General features: G+C 47.5%; 1 protein-coding gene across 6 annotated transcripts in view; it reads left to right on the top strand.

Moving 5' to 3' along the window:
• The window catches only part of LOC147116981 (5'-AMP-activated protein kinase subunit gamma-2-like), a 564,967-nt gene that overhangs the window by 522,750 nt on the left and 18,133 nt on the right, over nucleotides 1-24,084 (top strand). For all 6 annotated transcript variants that reach the window (XM_085987492.1, XM_085987491.1, XM_085987493.1 and 3 more), the window contains 3 exons: nucleotides 11,288-11,453; nucleotides 18,534-18,571; nucleotides 20,038-20,184. In XM_085987492.1, the coding sequence (XP_085843618.1) occupies nucleotides 11,288-11,453; nucleotides 18,534-18,571; nucleotides 20,038-20,184 (351 nt within the window). The remainder of the gene's footprint in view (nucleotides 1-11,287; nucleotides 11,454-18,533; nucleotides 18,572-20,037; nucleotides 20,185-24,084) is intronic.

Below are 24,084 nucleotides of genomic sequence, written 5' to 3'. Positions count from 1 at the left end.
CAAAGCTGGGTGGGCATGTGTGCTGTGAGGAGGATGCAGAGAAACTCCAGTATGATTTGGACAGGTTGGGTGATTGGGCAGATGCTTGGCAATTGCAGTATAATGTGGATAAATGCGAGGTTGGTAGCAAAAACAGGAAGACAGATTATTATCTGAATGGCAATAGATTGGGAGAAGGGGAAGTGCAACGAGACCTGGGTGTCCTTGTGCACCAGTCGCTGAAGGTAAGCATGCAGGTGCAGCAGGCGGTTAAGAAGGCAAATGGTATTTTGGCCTTCATAGCGAGAGGATTCGAGTACAGGAGCAAGGATGTCTTGCTGCAGTTGTACAGGGCCTTGGTGAGACCACACCCTTGAGTATTGTGTGCAGTTTTGGTCGCCTTATCTGAGGAAGGATCTTCTTGCCATGGAGGGAGTGCAGCGAAGATTCACCAGACTGATACCTGAGATGGCAGGAATGACTTATGAAGAGAGATTGGGTCGATTAGGCTTATATTTGCTAGAGTATAGAAGAATGAGAGGGGATCGCATTGAAACTTATAAAATTCTAACAGGACCAGACAGACTAGATGCAGGAAGGATGTTCCCGATGGCGGGGGAGTCCAGAACCTGAGGTCACAGTCTAAGGATAAGGGGTAAGCCATTTAGGACTGAGATGAGGAGGAATTTCTTCACCCAGAGAGTGGTGAACCTGTGGAATTCTCTGCCACACAAGGCAGTTGAGGCCAATTCATTAAATATATTCAAGAAGGAGTTGGATATATTTCTTAAGGCTAAAGGGATCAAGGGATATGGGGAGAAGCCAGGGACAGGGTACTGAATTTGGATGATCAACCATGATCTCATTGAATGGCGGAACAGGCTCGAGGGGCCGAATGGCCTACCCCTGCTCCTATCTTCTATGTTACAGTGATCCCTGTTGGAAAGTGTGCATGTGTGAGATGTGACGGCCCCTGTGTTTAGGTAGTCGACCATTGCTAACTGTCTGGACTGGCACATGAAGAATGCCCACTTAGTTGAGGTACTGAAGGGCTGCAAGCCTGCGTGGTTCCATACCACAGTAAGGGTCCCTGCCTTCAGAATAGGAAGAGGGAAAACTAGGTGAAAAAAATAGGATATGTATTATATATAGATGTACACGTGTGTGTTTGTAATGTGTGTGTATATGTGTACAGATATAATATATTGTGTCAGCTGTGGTTCAGTGGGTAGCACACTCACCTCTGAGTCAGAAGGTTGTGGGTTCAAGTCCCACTCCAGGGACTTGAGCACATAAAGTCCAGGCTGACACTCCAGTGCAGTGCTGAGGGAGTGCTGCACTGTCGGAGGTGCCGTCTTTCAGATGAGATGTTAAACCGAGGCCCCGTCTGCTCTCTCAAGTGGACGTAAAAGATCCCACGGCACTATTCTGAAGAAGAGCAAGGGAGTTATCCTCGGTGTCCTGGCCAATATTTATCCCTCAAAAAACAGATTAGCTGGCCATTATCACATTGTTGTTTGCGGGGGTTTGCTGTGCGCAAATTGGCTGCCGCGTTTCCCACATTACAACAGTGACTGCACTTCAAAAGTACTTCATTGGCTGTAAAGCGCTTTGAGACGTCCGGTGGTCGTGAAAGGCGCTATATAAATGTAAGTCTCTATTTATATATAAATAAGATGGGCCAGGCGCCTGTATTACACCCCATCCGACTTTGCTCTCCAGTGAAGTCAGTGGATTAGGTTAAAATCGGGGCTATGAATTGTAATGAAAAACAAATGCAGTGGAACGATCTTGTATCTAGACATGAATCTTAGACTACACTGTTCATATTACAGGTAAATTGTTACAGGTTAGTTTGGGGTTCCCTACTGAAATTGTCACGCCAACAGTTTATCACTGGACTGAAGTGCCTGTCATTCCTGTTGGGAAGCAGATGACATGCTTGCGCGGAAACTTATGGAAATGTCCCTTGGTGCTATTGCTTAAGGCATTAATTCTGGTAAAAGGCACCAGCCCAGAGCACTGCACAGTCACATTGTTGATGATGTATTTGTTTATATGAAACAAAAGTTTGGAATACCTCTTGCTTCATGACAACTACTGTAGTTTGTTTAATTGTAATGTTTTAAAGGATTTCTGAGTGAGTATATTTAGCCTGGTTGAGTATAATAAATTACTTTGGATGCCTGATTATCGGGTGGGATTGTTTCCCTGTGACTTAGTCCGACTGTAAGACGTGTGCTGGCTGATGGAATATTACCTGAAATCTACAGCCACTCAGGTGATGTCTATCACTATTTCCAATTGGTTAACGGGAAGAACTGATCACTGTCCAAAGTAGCCAGCTAGTTAAGACGGACTAAGTGATTGCAGTGAAGCGGCATGAAGTTAAAACCATCAGACGCCCCTATGTCGCTGGGTCAAAGTCCTGGAACTCCCAAACTCCATCACGGGAGCACCATCACCACAAGGACAACAGCAGCTCAAAGAGAAGGCCCACCACCTCCTCGGGGCAGCGAGGGATGAGCAATAAATACGACCTTTGCACTGTCGCCCACAATCGGAGAATCCAAAAAATGTATTTTTTTTTGTTAATGTAGCTTTGCTACTACATCACTGACGCCTCCCCCACATCTGGAACTTTGTCCTTCCTGCCCCTGCGTGATGATAAGAAATTATTACAATATTAACTGGTAAATGGTTAATATCACTGTTAGCCGGATAGGAACCCAGATCCCAGAGGTGCAAAACACTGTTACCCCCACTACATGACCCCCTTCCCCTCTTGTGTGAAATCTTGCACACTCATCATCTTCTCCATCACTAGAGAAAACTCAAAGTCACCATTTGAGAGGAGGGAAACCCCTGCTGGAGAGGCATTTGTGATGGAACTACATACATGAACGTGCTTTTCATGTCAATCTGTTGGTATCTTCCTCTTTAGCAGACACTGCATTTCTTTTTTTTTAAATGGGCACACTGGGGATAATCTCTCCCATTTTGTATATATGTACCCAAAAATGTCACTTCAGCAACTTTTAGAAGTTTGTTATTAAAAGTCTGTGGCCTGGATTTTCCTCTTTGGCAGATTGGAAGTACAGTACACTGGAACTGTTCGTCAAACCCGCTGGTGTTTTACTGTCCAGGTACAGCCCAATTTTCTTCAACGCACCTTCATTATATATTCATGACCGGCTACAAGTGCTGTCAGCGTCTCTATCAGAAGCCTGCCCCTGGGGGAAGGGTGCAGGGAAATCCAGTGCTGCAATAGCCTCGAGGGTCAAAGCAGCCATTTTATGCGGTTCGCTGCAATGTCTGAGTCTGCTGTTTCTTCAAGGCACCAAGCGCATCATTTTAATGACTCTTTAGCTGAAGTGCTTCAGCCCATTAACTGGTAAAGGAGGACCTCGCTTTTAGACCCTGTGGGGAGCAGGCCCACAAAGGGTTTGATCTGGGCCTGTGATAAGAGGTGACCGTGGTAGGGAGTGCCACCTTAACCCTGTTAAGGAATGCCTTCTGAAACCTGGGTTGCATGCAGTGTGACACCATGTGGAGTGCCTTCACACTCCCTACTTGTTTAAAGGAGAAATCACCCACGACCAAAGATGAGGTGCCGCAAATAATCAGATGGCCAGCTAAGAAACTTCTACCACTGCAGGAGGCTAAAATTGAAAGGGCGCAAAAGAGGAAGCACCAAACGCAGCCGCGCTTGACTTAAAACAGTGAGATGATTTTGGCACTCGCTGGATATGTATTCAACCACAACCTGTAACCTCATGGCCCAGCATATCCCTCACTCTACCATTACCATCAAGCCGGGAGATCAACCCTGGTTTAACGAAGAGTGCAGGAGAGCATGCCGGGAACAGCACCAGGCATACCGAAAAATGAGGTGTCAACCTGGTGAGGCTACAACACAGGACTACTTGCATGCCAAACAACGGAAGCAACATGCGATAGACAGAGCTAAGCGATCTCACAACCATCGGATCAAATCAAAGCTCTGCAGTCCTGCCACATCCAGTCGTGAGTGGTGGTGGACAATTAAACAGTTAACAAGAGGAGGAGGCTCCAAAAATATCCCCATCCTCAATGATGGTGGAGCCCAGCACGTGAGTGCAAAAGACAAGGCTGAAGCATTTGCAACTATCTTCAGCCAGAAGTGCCGAGTGGATGATCCATCTCGGCTTCCTCCTGAGGTCCCCAGCATCACAGATGCCAGTCTTCAGCCCATTCAATTCGCTCCACGTGATGTCAAGAAACGGCTGAAGACACTGGATACTGCAAAGACTATGGGCCCTGACAACATTCCGGCAATAGTACTGAAGACTTGTGCTCCAGAACTAGCTGCGCCCCTAGCCAAGCTGTTCCAGTACAGCTACAACACTGGCATCTACCCGGCAATGTGGAAAATTGCCCAAGTATGTCCTGTCTACAAAAAGCAGGACAAATCCGACCCGGCCAATTACCGTCCCATCAGTCTACTCTCAATCATCAGCAAAGTGATGGAAGGTGTCGTCGACAGTGCTATCAAGCGGCACTTGCTCAGCAATAACCTGCTAACTGACGCCCAGTTTGGGTTCCGCCAGGGCCACTCAGCTCCTGACCTCATTACAGCCTTGGTCCAAACATGGACAAAAGAGCTGAACAAGAGGTGAAGTGAGAGTGACTGCCCTTGACATCAAGGCAGCATTTGATCGAGTGTGGCATCAAGGAGCTCTAGCAAAACTGAAGTCAATGGGAATCAAGGGGAAAACTCTCTATTGGTTGGAATCATACCTAGCATAAAGGAAGTTGGCTGTGGTTGTTGGAGGTCATTCATCTCAATCACATGACATCACTGCAGGAGTTCCTCAGGGCAGTGTCCTAGGCCCAACCATTTTCAGCTGTTTCATCAATGACCTTCCCTCCATCATAAGGTCAGAAGTGGGGATGTTCGCTGATGATTGCACACTGTTCAGCACCATTCGAGACTCGTCAGATACTGACGCAGTCCGTGTCCATATGCAGCAAGACCTGGACAACATTCAGACTTGGGCTGACAAGTGGCAAGTAACATTCGCACCACACAAGTGCCAGGCAATGACCATCTCCAACAAGCGAGACTCTAACCATCTCCCCTTGACATTCAATGGCATTACCATCGCTGAATCCCCCACTATCAACATCCTGGGGGTTACCATTGATCAGAAACTGAACTGGACCAGCCATATAAATACTGTGGCTACAAGAGCAGGCCAGAGGCTGGGAATTCTGCAGTGAGTGTCTCACCGCCTGACTCCCCAAAGCCTTTCCACCATCTACAAGGCACAAGTCAGGAGTGTGATGGAATACTCTCCACTTGCCTGGATGAGTGCAGCTCCAACAACACTCAAGAAGCTCGACACCATTCAGGATAAAGCAGCCCGCTTGATTGGCACTCCATCCACCACCTTCAACATTCACTCCCTCCACCACCGGCGCACTGTGGCTGCAGTGTGTACCATCTGCAAGATGCACTGCAGCAACTCGCCAAAGCTCCTTCAACAGCACCTTCCAAACCCGCGACCTCTACCACTTAGAAGGACAAGGGCAGCAGACGCAAGGGAACATCACCACCTACAAGTTCCCCTCCAAACCACACACCATCCTGACTTGGACCTGTATCGGCGTTCCTTCACTGTCGCTGGGCCAAAACCCTGGAACTCCCTAACAGCATTGTGGGTGTACCTACACCATGTGGACTGCAGCGGTTCAAGGCGGCGGCTCACCACCATCTTCTCAAGGGCAATTAGGGATGGGCACTAAATGCAGGCCTAGCCAGCGACGCCCACATCCCATCAATGAATTAAAAAAAAATGTACAGTGTGATTTGGGGCAAAATAGCGGAATGCATGTGCGATGGAATAGCAGATTGATCTCCATATGGCAGCTTTGGAAGTTGGGGAGGAGAACTCAATATCTGCAAGCAACTGAGTTGAGTTTGTTACTAAAAAAGGGGCTGTGCTGGCAGGACTCATTTGGCAGTAAGGTTGGATATTAGGTCACGGTCTCCCTTGCCAATGTTGTACACAGTTGTGTGGCAGCCAGCACGAATTTGTGAAGTAGCCCACCTGGCCCTACAGATGGCTCGACGTTGGTACCTGTAGGCAGGGGCCAGGGGACACCTACAATGCCTATTCAGTCAGCAGCCCTATACGGGCCCTCCTGATCCTCTTCCAACCTCGTCCTCAAAGCAGACGGACAGGCCGAGGCCTAAGGGAGACCCCAGTAGTTCCTGATGCCCAAACTTTAAAAAAAAAAATCTTATTTTAAAAATCTTAAATATATTTTTAACATAGTTAAAGTGCATTTTTTAAAATGTGAAGGAAGTTTTTAAAAAAAACAACTTTAATATAGTTTTAAGTTATGAAATTTAAGGATTTCTTTTGAGACGTCTCCAGGTCCCTCCTGGCCTTCGATGACGGAGCCTGCCCCAAACAATCACACGGTGCCTTTTCCCCTCAGGTATTCCTTTCTGCCGCTGGTCCTTAGAAAAGGAAAATAGGACCCTGCATGAAACCCCGCCCACCCACAGTCATTTACATGTGGCGGGGCGAGGGTCAAGTGGCCAGAGATGTCTGCCCCAGTGAGGCTGCAGGAACTTGTTTTTTGCGGCGGGGTATCTGGTGTTGGGCATTGCTGCTCGATTTTCCTGTGTTGGTAGCCCCAGGTTTGCCCAAAAACTGGTGACTTACAAAAAAGAGGAAAACTCAGGTCTCTGTATCTGTGCGTTCTTGTGTCTGATTTTCAACAAAAGGCAGCCTGACCTCCTGGAAAGCCCCTTGATTTCTTTTTCTGGCAGAATTCGTGAGGTCCAGTTCAAGATGCTTGGAGCTTCACCCGTTATCAATTCCAGATAAACATATTTTCTTTTTGTATTTTACTGTTGCAACAAATTTAATCAATTTTTAATCAAAACTTCTCCACAACAAGCAAGATAGTCATTTTCAGCTTTTCACCAAACTCGATCCAACACCAGAATGGACGTTTGATGGGTCATTCCCTGTTCTGCTTTGAGCTCTTTTTGATAGGCATGTTGGGAACTGTCTGTTCATTGGATGTGTTTTTTCTCAAATTGTGGGCCTGGACACTAACTTGTCACTTACCCGATCAGATGCTTATTTACTCGGGTGTGGAACTGCTTCCAATTGTGCTAGTTCCTTCGTTGCCGAATCTCCTCTTGTTTAGACAAGGTTCGGTATAACAGCCATGACTTTGCAAAGTTTGAAGGTGCTCCGAAGTTGTAAATGTGACTTTATCGCTCCAGAGGCTTGGCAGCAGGTCAAGAGGATTAACCTAATCACTCTATGGTTATATCCTTTTTAAGTCTTTATTTTACCATCTACAAATTACTTAGCAGAATTTTTTTTTGCTGACCTAGATGGGCAAGGATTTCAAAAAAAATCCACCAGTAGTCAGATCTGTGTTTTTTTACATTCATTCTCATAATTATGGGGGATTTTAACTATCATATTAATTGGACAAATCAAATTGGGCAGGGCTGCCTTGAGGATGAGTTCATTGAGTGTATTAGGGATGGGTTTCTTGAGCAGTATGTAACTGAACCGACCGGGGGCAAGCAACCTTAGATCTGGTCCTGTGTAACGAGACAGGATTAATTTAAAATGTCCTAGTAAAGGATCCCCTTGGAATGAGTGACCATAACATGGTTGAATTCCATATTCAATTAGAGGGTGAGAAGGTTGGATCTCAAACAAGCGTGCTAAGCTTGAATAAAGGAGACTATGAAGGTATGAGAGCGGAATTGAGTAGAGTGGATTGGGAAAATAGATTAAAGGGTAAGACGATACATGATCAGTGGTGTACATTCAAGGAGTTATTTTACAACTTCCAAAAAATATATATTCCACTGAGAAGAAAAGGGTGTAAAAGAAAAGACAGCCATCCGTGGCTAAGTAAAGAAATTAAGGATAGTATTCGAATAAAAACAAGGGCATATAAGGTAGCCAAATCTAGTGGGAGGATAGAGGATTGGGAAAACTTTAAAAGACAGCAAAAAATAACAAAAAGATTGATTAAGAAAGGGAAGGTAGATTATGAAAGTAAATTAGCAAAAAATATAAAAACAGATTGTAAGAGTTTTTATAGTTATATAAAAAGAAAAAGGGTGGCTAAAGTAAATGTTGGTCCCTTAGAGGATGAGACCGGGAAATTAATGGTGGGAAATATGGAGATGGCAAAAACACTGAATATTTTGTATCAGTCTTTACAGTAGAGGACACGAAGAATATCCCAACACTGGACAAACAGGGGGCTAAAGGGGGGGAGGAGCTAAACACGATCAAAATCACTAAGGAAGTGGTACTCGGTAAAATAATGGGACTCAAGGTGGATAAATCACCTGGACCTGATGGCTTACATCCTAGGGTCTTGAGGGAAGTGGCGGTAGGGATTGTGGATGCATTAGTAATAATTTTCCAAAACTCCCTGGACTCGGCAAAGGTCCCAGCGGACTGGAAAACTGCTAATGTAACACCCTTATTTAAAAAGGGCAGTAGACAGAAGGCTGGAAACTATAGACCGGTTAGCCTAACATCTGTGGTAGGTAAAATTTTGGAGTCATTATTAAGGAGACAGTAACAGGACATTTGGATAATCATAATTTAATAGGACAAAGTCAGCATGGTTTTATGAAGGGGAAGTCATGTTTGACAAATTTGCTGGAGTTCTTTGAGGAAGTAACATATAGGGTGGATAAAGGGGAACCAGTGGACGTAGTGTATTTAGACTTCCAAAAGGCATTTGACAAGGTGCCACACAAAAGATTATTGCTTAAGATAAAAAATCACGGGATTGGGGGTAATATTCTGGCATGGATAGAGGATTGGCTATCTAACAGAAGGCAGAGAGTTGGGATAAATGGTTCATTCTCAGACTGGCAATCAGTAACTAGTGGTGTTCCGCAGGGGTCAGTGCTGGGTCCCCAACTCTTTACAATCTATATTAACGATTTGGAGGAGGGGACCGAGTGTAACATATCAAAGTTTGCAGATGATACTAAGATGGGAGGGAAAGTAGTGAGTGAGGAGGACATAAAAAACCTGCAAGGGGACATAGACAGGCTAAGTAAGTGGGCAGAGATTTGGCAGATGGAATACAATACTGGAAAGTGTGAGGTTATGCACTTTGGCAGGAAAAATCGTAGAGCAAGTTATTATCTTAATGGCAAGAAACTGGAAAGTACAGAAGTACAAAGGGATCTGGGGGTCCTGGTGCACGAAACTCAAAAGGTTAGTATGCAGGCGCAGCAAGTGATTAAGAAGGCCAATGGAATGTTGGCTTTCATTGCTAGGGGGATAGAATATAAAAATAGGGAGGTATTGCTTCAGTTGTACAAGGTATTGGTGAGACCGTACCTGGAATACTGCATACAGTTTTGGTGTCCATACTTAAGAAAAGACATACTTGCTCTCGAGTCAGTACAAAGAAGGTTCACTCGGTTAATCCCGGGGATGAGGGGATGGACATATGAGGAGAGGTTGAGTAGATTGGGACTCTACTCATTGGAGTTCAGAAGAATGAGAGGCGATCTTATTGAAACATATAAGATTGTGAAGGGGTTGGATCGGGTGGATGCGGGGAGGATGTTCCCGATGATGGGTGAAACTAGAACTAGGGGGCATAGTCTTAGAATAAGGGGCTGCTCTTTCAAAACTGAGATGAGGAGGAACTACTTCACTCAGAGGGTGGTAGGTCCATGGAATATGCTGCCCCAAAAAGCTGTAGAAGCTACATCATTACATAAATTTAAAACAGAACTAGACAGTTTCCTAGAAGTAAAGGGAATTAAGGGTTACGGGGAGCGGGCAGGAATTTGGACATGAGTCTAGGTTCGGATCGGACATGGCCCTGTGGGTAGCGGAGCGGGCCCAGGGGCCGTGTAGCCTGATCCTGCTCCTATTTCGTGTGTCTAACTCTGTTAGATTCAGGAGATGGTTCTGTGATAGTAGATTGGCGGTTAGGATCAGATCAGCCATGATCTTATTGAATGGCGGAGCAGGCTCGAGGGGCCGATTGGCCTACTCCTGCTCCTGTTTCTTATGTTCTTATGTTCTCAGGGTGATTGTGCCACTGGCAAGGTCGGCATTTAGTGCCCATCACTAGTTGCCCTTGAGAGGGCGTTGGTACTGGGCCGTCTTCTTGAACCGTTGAAATCCGTCATTTCTTAAACTTCCAGCTATTAACTAAGTGTAATTTTCTGAGGTAGGAAAGCCATTGTAAGATTAAGTTGACGATTATCCAAAAGCCAAACAGAAGTTTAGCAGCTGTCTTTTTCTCTTTATACTGAAAAAATCAATTTAAGTAGCTGACTTAATCTGGAGAATACGTCTCAACAGTGAGGTGTTAATACAGTTTGTCTGAGACTCCCACCATGATCTATTTCACAAGTGACGGGACTCCCTATCTGATCTGGTCCAGCTGTGGGAACATTGGCCCAGAAATTCGGGTCGGAGGCTTCCCGTGGGTGCAAACCTCCGACCTGCACTTAGCTTGCGCGCCGGTCGTTGAGCTGTGAGCCCCCGTGGAATTGCGATCCTGGGCCTCCAACTGCCAGCGCTCAGTGCTTGCGTATCCCAGGGGCGCAGTTAGTTCGATGCGTCCCCTGGGATCACGTGGGCCATCGAGAGCCAATGGTAGCAGGGAATGCTTCATTCATAAGTTTGACAGGAAGGGCTGTCAAACCTATAAATACTATAAGCCCCAATACATCACTAAAACCTCAAATAAATTTTTTTTTTAAATCACATTTTTAAAATAAACTATAAATTACATGAAATAACTTTTAAACAATAATTTAAATTTTTGAAAAAATTAATTACATTTTCTAACGGGGCTAAAAATAAACTTACCTTTCTTTAAAGTATTTAAAAATAATAAACCTGTGGAAAAAATTATTTAATTTTAATTAATTCACCACTTACCTTGTTAAAAGCAGGCCTTGCGACTGCTTTTTACATGTCTAACTTCTGGAGACTTACCCTCGCGGAAAAACCTGGGAAAAAACTTAAGTTCAATGCGCACGCGCTGCCTCTCCCGCGCACGCGTTCCACCTCTTAACCCCTTCTTTCAGGGGAACGGAAGTGCCGGTTTCCCGCGCATGCGCAGTGCATGCACGAAACCGGCACTTCCATTGGCCTTACGGGTGAGTACCCCGTGCGTACTCACCCGTGGAGACCCGAATTTCTGGGCCAATGTATTCTGCAAGTGCCTTGAGACAAATATGAATTTGGGGGTAGTAAATAAGTTTTCCTTTGTTGTCCTATAGGTCTCTGAGATGCCAAAGCCTGCCTTTATGAAGAAAACACTGGAGGAACTTGGGATAGGAACGTACCTTAATATTGCCTTTATCTATCCAAACACTCCTATTATAAAAGCCCTGAGTATATTTGTGGAAAGAAGGGTTTCTGCCTTGCCGGTTGTGGATGAGTCAGGTTTGTACAACTCTTGTGTTTTTGGCTTATTCAGACCTGGAGCATTGTTAATGGTGAATGTCACGATGACCAAGAGCAGTAGATGTTGGTGTCCATGATTAACGTGGACACTAACACACACTCCTTTGGCTCTCTGGTGAATGGCTACACCTGAAAAGTTAACATTCCTTTTTCTCTTCACAGATGCTGACTGATCATCTGTGTATTCCCCGCATGTTTAGTGTTTTCAGGTTATCACATAAATGTCTTAGCTGGTGTTCTTTGAGCAGTACCTCATTCCATGGTACGTGCTACATCTGTGCATCTCATTTGTATCACCCATGGTTTAGAGTGCCCTGTTGTAAAGTGAAGCACCCCCGTTGGTCATACTTGGAGAGTTGGCCTTGCAGCTATTCAAGATTAACCCAAGTGATCCTTGGTGGGAAGTGTGTGTGTGTGTGTATTGATATTGAATGAGGACAGGTTCAGGTTCGGGCTCGGCTGCCATGCCCTCACAGTTGCTCAGTTTATGTAACTTCACTAGAGCGCTGTACGTCTGCCCCTCCAATATCTCAGCTAAGTGACAATTATTCATGCGAGTCGAGACAGTCTGTGCTAGCAGGCTGCTGAACTGGGGATCGAGCCTCTCGGCCAAGGCTGACCACGTCCCTCGCCAAATGTCTACACGGGCAGTTTCCAGCCAGGTCACTGGATGGTAATCTGGAGCAGGAACCCTGGCTGTTTCTTGTGAAAACACCTGAAGCCTTTTTGTAGTACCCCTGCACAGCTCTGTCTGAGATCATGTAAGCACAGACCAGGAATTGAACTCGAGACCGTGATCTGTATTGCTCAGTTCAGTACCAAATTTACTTGCAGAGCTGTTGGGGCCAAATTGAACTCTTTTCACGACGCCGCCTTCATCAAGAAGCACTTGGGGCAATACTTGTAGTTGAAGTTGGCAGCGTGGGTGTTGGCCTGCAACGTTTGGATAGAACACCAGGGCCTAGAAATTCAGTTGGGCACGCCAGCCGTTAGCGCCTTAGGGGGAGTAGATCTCGAGCGCTAGGCGCTTATCGCCCGGGCGCAGCGCGATCTGCGCCTCTCCCCAACTTCAGGACACATTTAGCGCCGGCGCAAAGTCTTAGCGCGCGCCCTGCTGCGCGCACAGATCATGACGTCATTTAATAGTGCAACGCCCTTTGTGCGCCCCAAACCGGAACTTCACTCGCGCCGGCCCATTGTGCGCCGGGCGTCCCGAGCGACTGTGAAGTGGAACGGTACACAGGCCAGCCGGGCCGGGGGGAGCGCTAATTAAAGGGCACTTACCCAGCAGTATAAAGGCCAGCCATTTTGCAGCATTCACTCTTGTGCAACGGCTTTTTGGACAGAGACCAAGGAGGAGAGTTTACTGGTTTGGACCAACACTTGGACAGGTATTTTTGGCTGAGGCCAGAGCTTACCAATTATCTTTGCCTTCATTCAGAGCTCAGTGTTTGCCAGCATATAATGGGGGCTGCATTGGGTGGCAACGCTGAATTTCAGCCTTATGCCAGAAGGGCTTACAGACGCCGTGAGAGAGTGGCAGCCCTGGCTAGACGCAGAGGGGGCAACAGGCGTCGCCAACTGAGGCCTTACCCACGCAGGGTATACCGCCAGCAGACCTCCTATCTGACCATGTCTGCCGCGATGTGTGTTAGGAGGCTGCGATTCCGAAGGGAGGTGGTTGCAGACATCTGCCGGCTGCTTCAGAGAGATCTGCAGCCACAGCTGATGCGCAGGACGTCTCTGTCGGTGGCAGTGAAGGTGACGGTGGCTCTCAACTTCTATGCCTCCGGCTCCTTCCAATCCGCTACTGGGGACATCGCTAACATCTCCCAGTTCGCCGTGCATTGCTGCATCCGCCAGGTGACCGAAGCCCTTTTCAGAAGGAGACATCAATTCATCTCCTTCCCCATGACCCTGGACAAGCAGCAGCAACGTGCAGTGGGGTTTGCAAGAATAGCGGGCTTCCCCATGGTGCAGGGCGCCATTGACTGCACGCATGTGGCTTTGCGGGCACCTCTTGAGCATGCCGAGGAGTACCGCAACCGGAAGGGCTACCATTCCCTCAATGTACAGCTGGTGTGTGACCACAGGCAGCGCATCCTAGCTGTCAATGCCCGCTTTCCAGGCAGCAGCCACGATGCCTTTATCCTGCGACAGACAACTGTGGCTGACATGTTCCAGGCACAGCCTCCCCCAAGAGGATGGCTTATCGGGGACAAAGGCTATCCTTTGTGTACCTGGCTCATGACCCCGCTCCGCGCGCCCACGACCCCTGCTGAAGAGGCATACAACGAGAGCCATCAAGCGACGAGGAACCTCATAGAACAAACAATCGGCGTGCTCAAGCAACGGTTCCGCTGTCTCGACCGCTCCGGGGGAGCCCTCCAGTATTCGCAGGATCGAGTCTCCCAATTCGTCGTCGTTTGCTGCATGCTGCACAACCTGGCTATCCGCAGGGCTCAGGCACTGCCACCTCACGTTGGACCACCACCTCAGGAGGAGGAGCAGGAGGAGCATGAGGACGACGAGGACGAGGAGTACCAGCCCAGGAGGGACGCACAAGGTCCAAGGGCCGCCCGTCGTCGGCTTATTGAACGTCACTTCTAGGCCCCCTGTCAGGGAATGGCTTGTGCCAATGATAGAACATGATTGCAGCCGCTCCGCAAGCCCTCAGCCGGTTAAGGCAACAAACACTTCAAAGATCAAACATGGACAATGTGAATAAATAAAATGCTTTATTGTACAAACTCTGGGCCCTTCCCACATGAAAACCAAAAACAGATGAAACCCCCAAAAAACACTCAAACACATTACTCGCTCCCACAACCTGGGGAGGATTAACAAAATAGGGCAACTAAAATGGCCGTCATTCTCGGCCTTCGTCCAAAACAAACATCACATCATCGGCCTTCAAAAAACAAACATCCAATTCTCGGCCTCAAGAAACAAACACAAATGGCCACACATTTGACTATTTGGCCCGCTATGGCGATGCCTTGGCCATCTTTGGGTGGCCCCTGCCCGCCCTGCTGCTCCGCCTCAAAGTAAGGCCATTGGCTGCTGCAAGGCTGGGGGCAGGCTCCTGAGGGGCACATGTCGTGACGGCAGATGCCCTTGGGGGTCGGCCTAGTCGAGGTCTGGCCGTCGAGCGGGCGGCTGTTGATTGCTGCAGCTGTGGCTGGCCAGCATCAGTCGCTGCAGCAGCTCTTGGCAGCTCCACTGGGGGAGTGGCAGTGGCGGCTGGAGGAATGGCGGCAAGCTGGCGGATGGCAGGCGCTCGCTGGTCGCCTGAGACACTGGCACTCGCCCGGGCCAGCACTGCAGCATGCGCACCAATCTGCCGAGGGACAGACCGATGTGCTGCTGCAGCGCGCCGGGTGCCCTGGCGATGCCTGGCTGACACAGCGAGTGTGGCAGCAGTGAGTGCCCGTGTTGACCTGTTCACTGACCGCAGCAGAGCAGCCAGTGACTGGACGGCACCACTAATCACCTGGCCAGTCGCTGACAGATCTGCCCGGTATTCCGCCCGACTGGTGGCCTCTAAGGGCCCGAACTCGGCCACACTCCGAGAGAGGGAATCGATGGACTCAGGCAACCGTGCCACTGCCGCCATGAGCTCCGTGTGCCGGCGCTCCGAGTCCGCGGACAAGTCTTCGAGGCGTTCCATCTCCTCGGCGAAGAGCATCTCCTGACTGGAGGCCGGACTCTCCCTCTGGGGAGAAGGCCGCCGAGCTGGCCGACCCTTCCTGCGTTGCTGGAGGCCGCTGGGCCCAGCAATTGGACTCCCCTCCGACGCATCCCCCCTCTGGGGAGAAGGCCGCCGAGCTTCCACCCCCCTCCCGCCTTTCTGCAGCACGCAGGTCCCAGGAGCTCCCCTCCCCTTCGACACTTCCGCCACGCTGCCCTCCAGGGAAGACGTGTCCCCTACATTGGCCTGGGTGGCCGCGGCTGAGGGTTCCCCTGATGGGCCGCCTTCCTCTTGCTCCTCCTCCTGCTCCTCCTCGGAGGGTCTGTCACTGGCAAGTTGAGGGACCTCCTCTTGACCATCTGAAAGCAGGAAGGCACGAGTAGCTTTAGAGTGAGGAGAGGGCGTCCGTGCGGGATGCATGAGTGGTGGCATTCAGCGCATTGGTCGGACAGTGGCAAAGGATGTAGATCTGATGCGCAAGTGGGACGAGAGAGGTGCAAAAGGTGATGTCCTTACCATTGCTGCCCAGAACAGGGTCGGCATCTCCACATGCAACGGGCCCAATCACCCGGCCACCCATGAGGCGCTCCACGCGATGTTGCAGGTCGGTGAGTGGCTGGATATGGGGTCGTCCTCCCCCGGTCGCAGTCCGGCTCTTGCGATTATTCGCCAGCTTGGCCTGCAAGAGAAAGGACGGCCTCTAAGTACAGTGTGTCGCCGTGATCTTGTGTGCACTGCCTCCCATGGTGGAATAGCCTGGCCAGTGTGTCGCCATGATCTGGTGTGCACTGCCTCCCATGGTGGAATAGCCTGGCCAGTGTGTCACCATGATCTGGTGTGCAATGCTTCCCATGGTGGAATAGCTTGGCCAGTGTGTTCAGTGCAGAATGTGCAATTGATGCTCATGCCTGTGCCATAGCTGCTGGATGAAGGCTGGCCATTAGAGCTTTCAGGTCCCTTTGCCCATAATGTGAGGTGCACATGCAAGGATGAGGAGGTCATTGGAAAGGGTACTCACCTTGACAATGCGTGTGAGGTCATTTAACTTTTTGCGGCATTGGGCACCAGTCCTGGGGACGTCGCTGTTGGCTGACAGCTTGCTGGCGACATGCCTCCAGGCTCTCCTGTAGACGCGGACCGTCGCCTTCTTGCCATTGTCCGGGTACAAAACATGGCGCCTCTTCTCCACAGCAGCAAGCAGCACACTCAGATCACGCTCTGAGAAGCGCTGCGCACGTTCACGGGCCTTCTCCATGTCTTCAGGCGCTATTTGGGTCCAGCAGCAGTGTTCAGGCCTAGCTGGAGGGCTCCACTATCCAGGGCGTGGCAGCAGACACAGTCGACCCTTCCCCCTTAAGAGCTGGCCGGCGCCAGGGTGTCTGCTGTCAGTCACGAGATGGCCGCACCTGCGCTGCGCCCGGCCTCGGCGCTATCGATCACCACCTCCGGCTTAGCGCCCAAAGAGAGGCGTCCAGCAGCAGTTTTAGCACTCGCCCGAACTAGTAGGGCGAAGCTAATGAATATCGGAGAAGTGGCCTAGATTTGGCGGCGGCCGCAAACTTTAGCGGACGCCCCACTTTAGCGCCCCAAAAGTGGCGTCAATGAATTTCTAGGCCCAGGCATTCTCGTCATTCTACCACTTCTCATATGATGATGATGATGATCCAGGTGGGCAGAGGAAACGCTTCAGGAACACCCTCAAAGCCTCCTTGAAAAGTGCAACATCCCCACCGACACCTGGGAATCCCTGGCCCAAGACCGCACAAAGTGGAGGAGAAGCATCCGGGAAGGCGCCGAACACCTCGAGTTTCTTTGCCGGGAGCAAGCGGTGGCATAATGGTTAGCACTGTTGCCTCACAGCGCCAGGGACCCGGGTTCAAATCCGGCCTCGGGAGACTGTGTGGAGTTTGCACATTCTCCCCGTGTTTGCGTGGGTTTCCTCCGGGTGCTCCGGTTTCCTCCCACAGTCCAAAGATGTGCGGGTTAGGTTGATTGGCCATGAAAAAAATTGGCCCTTAGTGTTAGGGGGGATTAAATACGTGGGGTTACGGGGATAGGGCTTGGGTGGGATGGCTGTCGGTGTAGGGACCGGGTGCTAGGGTTTGGATGATCAGCCATGATCTCGTTGAATGGCAGAGCAGGCTCGAAGGGCCGAATAGCCTACTCCTGCTCCTAGTTTCTATGTTTCTATGGAAGCCAAGCGCAAGGAGTGCATGTCAACCCAAGCACCCCACCCACCCGCCCCTTCAACCACCGTCTGCCCCACCTATGACAGAGACTGTAGGTCCCGCAGTGGGCTCATCAGTCACCTGAGAACTCATTTTTAATGTGGAAGCAAGTCATCCTCGGTTCCGAGGGACTGCCTAAGAAGAGAAGACGACGACTTCACATATATCCTGTGTTTAAAGCAGGGAAACAAAATTAAACTTAATGTGTTACCAGTATCATTCATGTTCTCAATAAAGTTGCTGGGGTAAACATTCAAGAAGAGAGTATCAGAAACTAGCCCGAGTTGAGGAAATTTTGAAGAAAAGAATTCCATTGAGGTAAATCAGGGAACAACTTCACTTTCTTTGTGGGGGGAAAAAAGTATTTTAAATGGATATTCTGGGTTGTGGTGGGCTAAATTTCAATAGTTATGTTGGTGTTCACTGCAAAATTAAAACCGGTTGCTGTTCATCAGAATGCCAGAGACCTATGCTGTATATGTTTAAATGTAAATTGATTTTTAAATAACTGCTTTCATACTATTTGTGGCATCTGCTCTTTGTAATGCTTTCGCTCTAGATATATCTCGTTAACCTGACATCAGCTCTACTTCAGTCATTTGTTTGTACATATCCTGTTACATCCTTTAAAAATAAATCTATAACTCTTTCCCCCTTTACATCCTGCTGCCTCAGCACCAAAAGCTTATGTAGCCACAATAAAACGTTTAGCTGACATATTCAGTTGAATTAAACTGGTGTGAGTTGCTAAGTGAAGGCTAGATGATCCCTTACAGGAAGGTAATACCTGTGGGTGAGTCAGCACTTTTATATTAAAAAAAAGGCTTGTAAGCACCTATGTAAATCTAATCAGTGTCAGAAACAAAAATAAAATGGTGTGCAAGGAGACAATTGACCCTCAAGTTTTATTGCTCTTCAAAGCTAGCTATGTATTTGCTCATTAGCGTCTGCTTGTAGTCACTATTAAGGTGATCACTTACTACAGTAACACAATTGTGATTATTTGATGTGCAACAAAAGCATCTTAAAGCACTTGCGACTGTTGGCTCACTGACCGATTCAGCGGAGAGTGGAACTGGGCTTGGGCTTTTACACAAGAAAATGTCAATCATCTCAATTCATTTATTTTTCTTTTTACAGGGAAAGTTGTAGATATTTATTCCAAATTTGATGTTATAGTAAGTACAACTCCTTTCAGATTTCACTTATCGACAGAAATGTATGGTGGATTAAATTCCTTTATGTACCTTTCACAGCAGCTGTAAAATATATTGTCGTTGTGAATATAATTAGCTAATCGTACAGTACCCATACGACGTTGTCGAGCGACAGCGATTATATGTAGTCCATGGCGCGTTTAAACATAGCATAAAGTTCTTTATGTACCTGCGATATTGGGAGGAACACGGGTAACTTTGGAACAACGGGTCTATTGTAGACTAGTTGATAGAGATTGATTGCCACGATTAGTCAACAACTTCATTATTATTGTATCAGGTTGGTGAAAGGCGAACTAGATGGAACGTGGTCTTTTTCGTCTAGCATTTCCTGTGTTTGTATGCACATTAACTCCTTTTGACACAATGGCCCAGAAATTCGGGTCGGGGGCTTCCCGCGGGTGCAAGCCCCCGACCTGCACTTACCCAGCGCGCTGGCCGTTGTGCTGTGGTCCCCCGTGGGATTCCGATCCTGGGCCTCCTCCAACTGCCGGCGCGCAGTGCTTGTGTATCCCAGGGGCGCAGTTGGTTCAAAGCGTCCCCTGGGATCACGTGGGCCATGGGGAGCCAATGGTAGCAGGGAAATGCCCATTCATAAAATTGACAGGAAGAGCTGTCAAAACTATAAATATTATAAGCCCCAAAACATAACTAAAACTTCAAATAAATTGTTTTAAAAATCACATTTTTAAAATAACTATAAATTACATAAAATAATTTTTAAACAATAATTTAAATTTTTGAAAAAATTAATTACATTTTCTAACGGGGCTAAAAATAAACTTACCTTTAAAGTATTTAAAAATAATAAACCTGTGGAAAAAATGTTTTAATTTTAATTAATTCACCACTTACCTTGTTAAAAGCAGTCCTTGCGCCTGCTTTTTAAAAGTCTAACTGCTGGAGACTTACCATCCCGGAGAAACCTGGAAAAAAAACGTAACTGCCTCTCCGGCGCACGCGCTCGACCTGTGAACCCCTTCCTTTAAGGGAACGGAAGTTCCGGTTTCCCGCGCATGCGCAGCGCATGCACGAAACTGGCACTTCCATTGGGCCTACGGGTGAGTACCCCGTGCGTACTCACCCGTGGAGACCCGACTTTCTGGGCCAATATTTTGTGGAGACAGCTTTAGATGTTTATTAATTCTTCAAAGTATTTTATTCTTGCAAAACCGGTTTTGACAAACCCAGTTTGCTGATAAACTAACCTTATTTTGAACTGCTAAGCATTTATTTACTTTCAGCTGATGCCACCTGATTTCTCCTTTTTTTGGATTTTCGACCCAATTAAGATAAAGTAAAACCCGTAAATCAGAAGGTCTTAAATATAAGTCACATTTAAGTTTCACAAGTGTAATTTTTCTTAAAGCCTAAATAAGAATTCAAGCGTTGCATATTAATGCAGGTTTTTAAATCCCTCTGCTCAGAATCTTGCTGCTGAGAAGACGTACAATAATCTGGATATCACTGTAACCCAGGCACTGCGACACCGCTCACAGTATTTTGAAGGGGTTGTGAAGTGTCACAGGCTGGAAGCACTGGAGACAACAGTGGACAGAATAGTCAAAGCTGAGGTAAGGGCATGTTTTATACATAGTATTGCACAGTATTTAGAGCACAGAAAGAGGCCCTTCTGCCCAACTGGTCCATGAAACAGGCCATTCTGCCCAACTGGTCCGTGAAACAGGCCATTCTGCCCAACTGGTCCATGAAACAGGCCATTCTGCCCAACTGGTCCACGAAACAGGCCATTCTGCCCAACCTGGTCCATGAAACAGGCCCTTCTGCCCAACTGCTCCATGAAACAGGCCATTCTGCCAACCTGGTCCATGAAACAGGCCATTCTGCCCAACTGGTCCATGAAACAGGCCATTCTGCCAACCTGGTCCATGAAACAGGCCATTCTGCCCAACCTGGTCCATAAAACAGGCCCTTCTGCCCAACTGGTCCATGAAACAGGCCATTCTGCCCAACTGGTCCATGAAACAGGCCATTCTGCCCAACCTGGTCCATAAAACAGGCCATTCTGCCCAACTGGTCCATGAAACAGGCCATTCTGCCCAACTGGTCCATGAAACAGGCCATTCTGCCCAACTGGTCCGTGAATTAGGCCATTCTGCCCAACTGGTCCATGAAACAGGCCATTCTGCCAACCTGGTCCATGAAACAGGCCATTCTGCCCAACTGGTCCATGAAACAGGCCATTCTGCCAACCTGGTCCATGAAACAGGCCATTCTGCCCAACTGGTCCATGAAACAGGCCATTCTGCCAACCTGGTCCATGAAACAGGCCATTCTGCCCAACCTGGTCCATAAAACAGGCCCTTCTGCCCAACTGGTCCATGAAACAGGCCATTCTGCCCAACTGGTCCATGAATTAGGCCATTCTGTCCAACTGGTCCATGAAACAGGCCATTCTGCCTAACTGGTCCATGAAACAGGCCATTCTGCCCAACCTGGTCCATGAAACAGGCCATTCTGCCCAACCTGGTCCATGAAACAGGCCATTCTGCCCAACTGGTCCATGAATTAGGCCATTAAGAACATAAGAAATAGGAGCAGGAGTAGGCCAATCGGCCCCTCGAGCCTGCTCCGCCATTCAATAAGATCATGGCTGATCTGATCCCAACCACCAATCTACTATCACAGAACCATCTCCTGAATCTAACAGAATTAGACAGACGAAATAGGAGCAGGATCAGGCTACACGACCCCTGGGCCCGCTCTGCTACCCACAGGGCCATGTCCGATCCGAACCTAGACTCATGTCCAAATTCCTGCCTGCTCCCCGTAACCCTTAATTCCCTTTACTTCTAGGAAACTGTCTATTTCTGTTTTAAATTTATGTAATGATGTAGCTTCTACAGCTTTTTGGGGCAGCATATTCCATGGACCTACCACCCTCTGAGTGAAGTAGTTCCTCCTCATCTCAGTTTTGAAAGAGCAGCCCCTTATTCTAAGACTATACCCCCTAGTTCTAGTTTCACCCATCATCGGGAACATCCTCCCCGCATCCACCCGATCCAACCCCTTCGCAACCTTATATGTTTCAATAAGATCGCCTCTCATTCTTCTGAACTCCAATGAGTAAGAGTCCCAATCTACTCAACCTCTCCTCATATGTCCATCCCCTCATCCCCGGGATTAACCGAGTGAACCTTCTTTGTACTGACTCGAGAGCAAGTATGTCTTTTCTTAAGTATGGACACCAAAACTGTATGCAGTATTCCAGGTGCGGTCTCACCAATACCTTGTACAACTGAAGCAATACCTCCCTATTTTTATATTCTATCCCCCTACCAATGAAAGCCAACATTCCATTGGCCTTCTTAATCACTTGCTGCACCTGCATACTAACCTTTTGAGTTTCGTGCACCAGGACCCCCAGATCCCTTTGTACTTCAGTACTTTCCAGTTTCTTGCCATTAAGATAATAACTTGCTCTACGATTTTTCCTGCCAAAGTGCATAACCTCACACTTTCCAGTATTGTATTCCATCTGCCAAATCTCTGCCCACTTACTTAGCCTGTCTATGTCCCCTTGCAGGTTTTTTATGTCCTCCTCACTCACTACTTTCCCTCCCATCTTAGTATCATCTGCAAACTTTGATATGTTACACTCGGTCCCCTCCTCCAAATCGTTAATATAGATTGTAAAGAGTTGGGGACCCAGCATTGACCCCTGCGGAACACCACTAGTTACTGATTGCCAGTCTGAGAATGAACCATTTATCCCAACTCTCTGCCTTCTGTTAGATAGCCAATCCTCTATCCATGCCAGAATATTACCCCCAATCCCGCGATTTTTTATCTTAAGCAATAATCTTTTGTGTGGCACCTTGTCAAATGCCTTTTGGAAGTCTAAATACACTACGTCCACTGGTTCCCCTTTATCCACCCTATATGTTACTTCCTCAAAGAACTCCAGCAAATTTGTCAAACATGACTTCCACTTCATAAAACCATGCTGACTTTGTCCTATTAAATTATGATTATCCAAATGTCCTGTTCAAATTCAAATTCAAATGCTTTATTGGCATGAAAGTTTACAGGGAACCATATTGCCAAAGCTTACATAACAAAAAGTACAGGTTTCCAACATTCTGTAAGTGTCAAACAATTTTGACCTTCGTTGGGTACATTCAGTATTAATTTAAACAGTCGTTGGGTACATTCGGTATTGATTTAAACATTTTTAGAGTATATATGCTATGGGTGTGCTCGTTAGTCACTCACTGTTCCTCAGGCTGTGACATGTTGTTACATATTGGGCACCAAGATATGGTCTGTCTCCTTCCCCCAGGACTATTCTTAATTTTGACAGGTCATCCAATTCTTTGAAATCTGGGGTTGTAAGGCTGAGCTTGTCAAAATATATGTTTCTTGTTTTGTTGAATTTTTCGCATTTTAGGAGGAAGTGCACCTCTGTCTCAACCTCGCCGGCCAGACAGTGATCACATATTCTATTTTCTTTAGGTTGCCAGGATTTCTTGTATCTTCCTTTTTCAATTGCCAGTTGGTGGTCGCTTAGTCTGTATCTGGTGAGGGTCTGTCTCTGTTTTGTGTCTCTGATGGTCGAGAGATAGTCTGCCAGTTTATATTCTCTTTTTAGGGCCCGGTAACATTCTAATCTGCTTTGGCTTTTGGTTATTTTGTTCCAATGTTCCAGGTAGGTTTCTTTGCATTGTTTAATGATTTGGTTCACTCGGATTGGTGTTTGGAGAGCAGTGTTGGTCTGGGACTGGTCAGGGTCCGGCTGGGTAGGAGTACTTAGTTTCAGTAACAACTGACTCAGGGGACTCATTTCTGGGTTCAGCTCTTGGGTCTGGAGGGCTTTAAAATGAAGGGTGTCTGGGGAACTAGATTTGAGGTGATTTAGAAAGTTTAGTGCTCGTTTTTGGATGTTTATTATCAGTGGGTATCTGCCTAGTTCGGCTCTACATGCATTTGTTGGTGTTTTCCTTTGGGTGCGAAGAATGCTTCGGCAAAATTCTGCATGTAGGGCTTCTATTGTGTGTTTTTCCCATTTAGTGTAGCTATGGTGATTGAGTGGGCCCCATACTTCACTACCATACAGCGCAATGGGCAGGATTATACTATCAAATATTTTGAGCCAGATTTTGATTGGGATTTGGATGTTGTAGAGTTTTCTTTTTATTGCATATAGGGCTCTTCGGGCTTTTTCTTTTAGTGCATTCACTGCTATGCTGAAGCTCCCTGATGCTGTAATGATTAGGCCAAGGTAAGTGTAGCTCATAGTGTGTCCTATGATGGTATCACTGAGAGTAAACTGGTATTTGTTTTCCTGACATCTGGGCCTTTTTTGAAAAATCATGATGTTGGTTTTCTTTAGATTTACTGTCAGGGCCCAATTTTGGCAGTATTTGTCGAGTAGGTCTGCTACTGTCTCCTTAATAATGGACTCCAAAATTTTACCTACCACAGATGTTAGGCTAACCGGTCTATAGTTTCCA

Source organism: Somniosus microcephalus, chromosome 5 (assembly GCF_052327205.1).
Source record: "Somniosus microcephalus isolate GS21.2 chromosome 5, FLI_Smic_1.0, whole genome shotgun sequence".
Lineage (NCBI taxonomy): Eukaryota > Metazoa > Chordata > Chondrichthyes > Squaliformes > Somniosidae > Somniosus > Somniosus microcephalus.
This window is presented reverse-complemented; position numbering and strand designations above follow the sequence as displayed.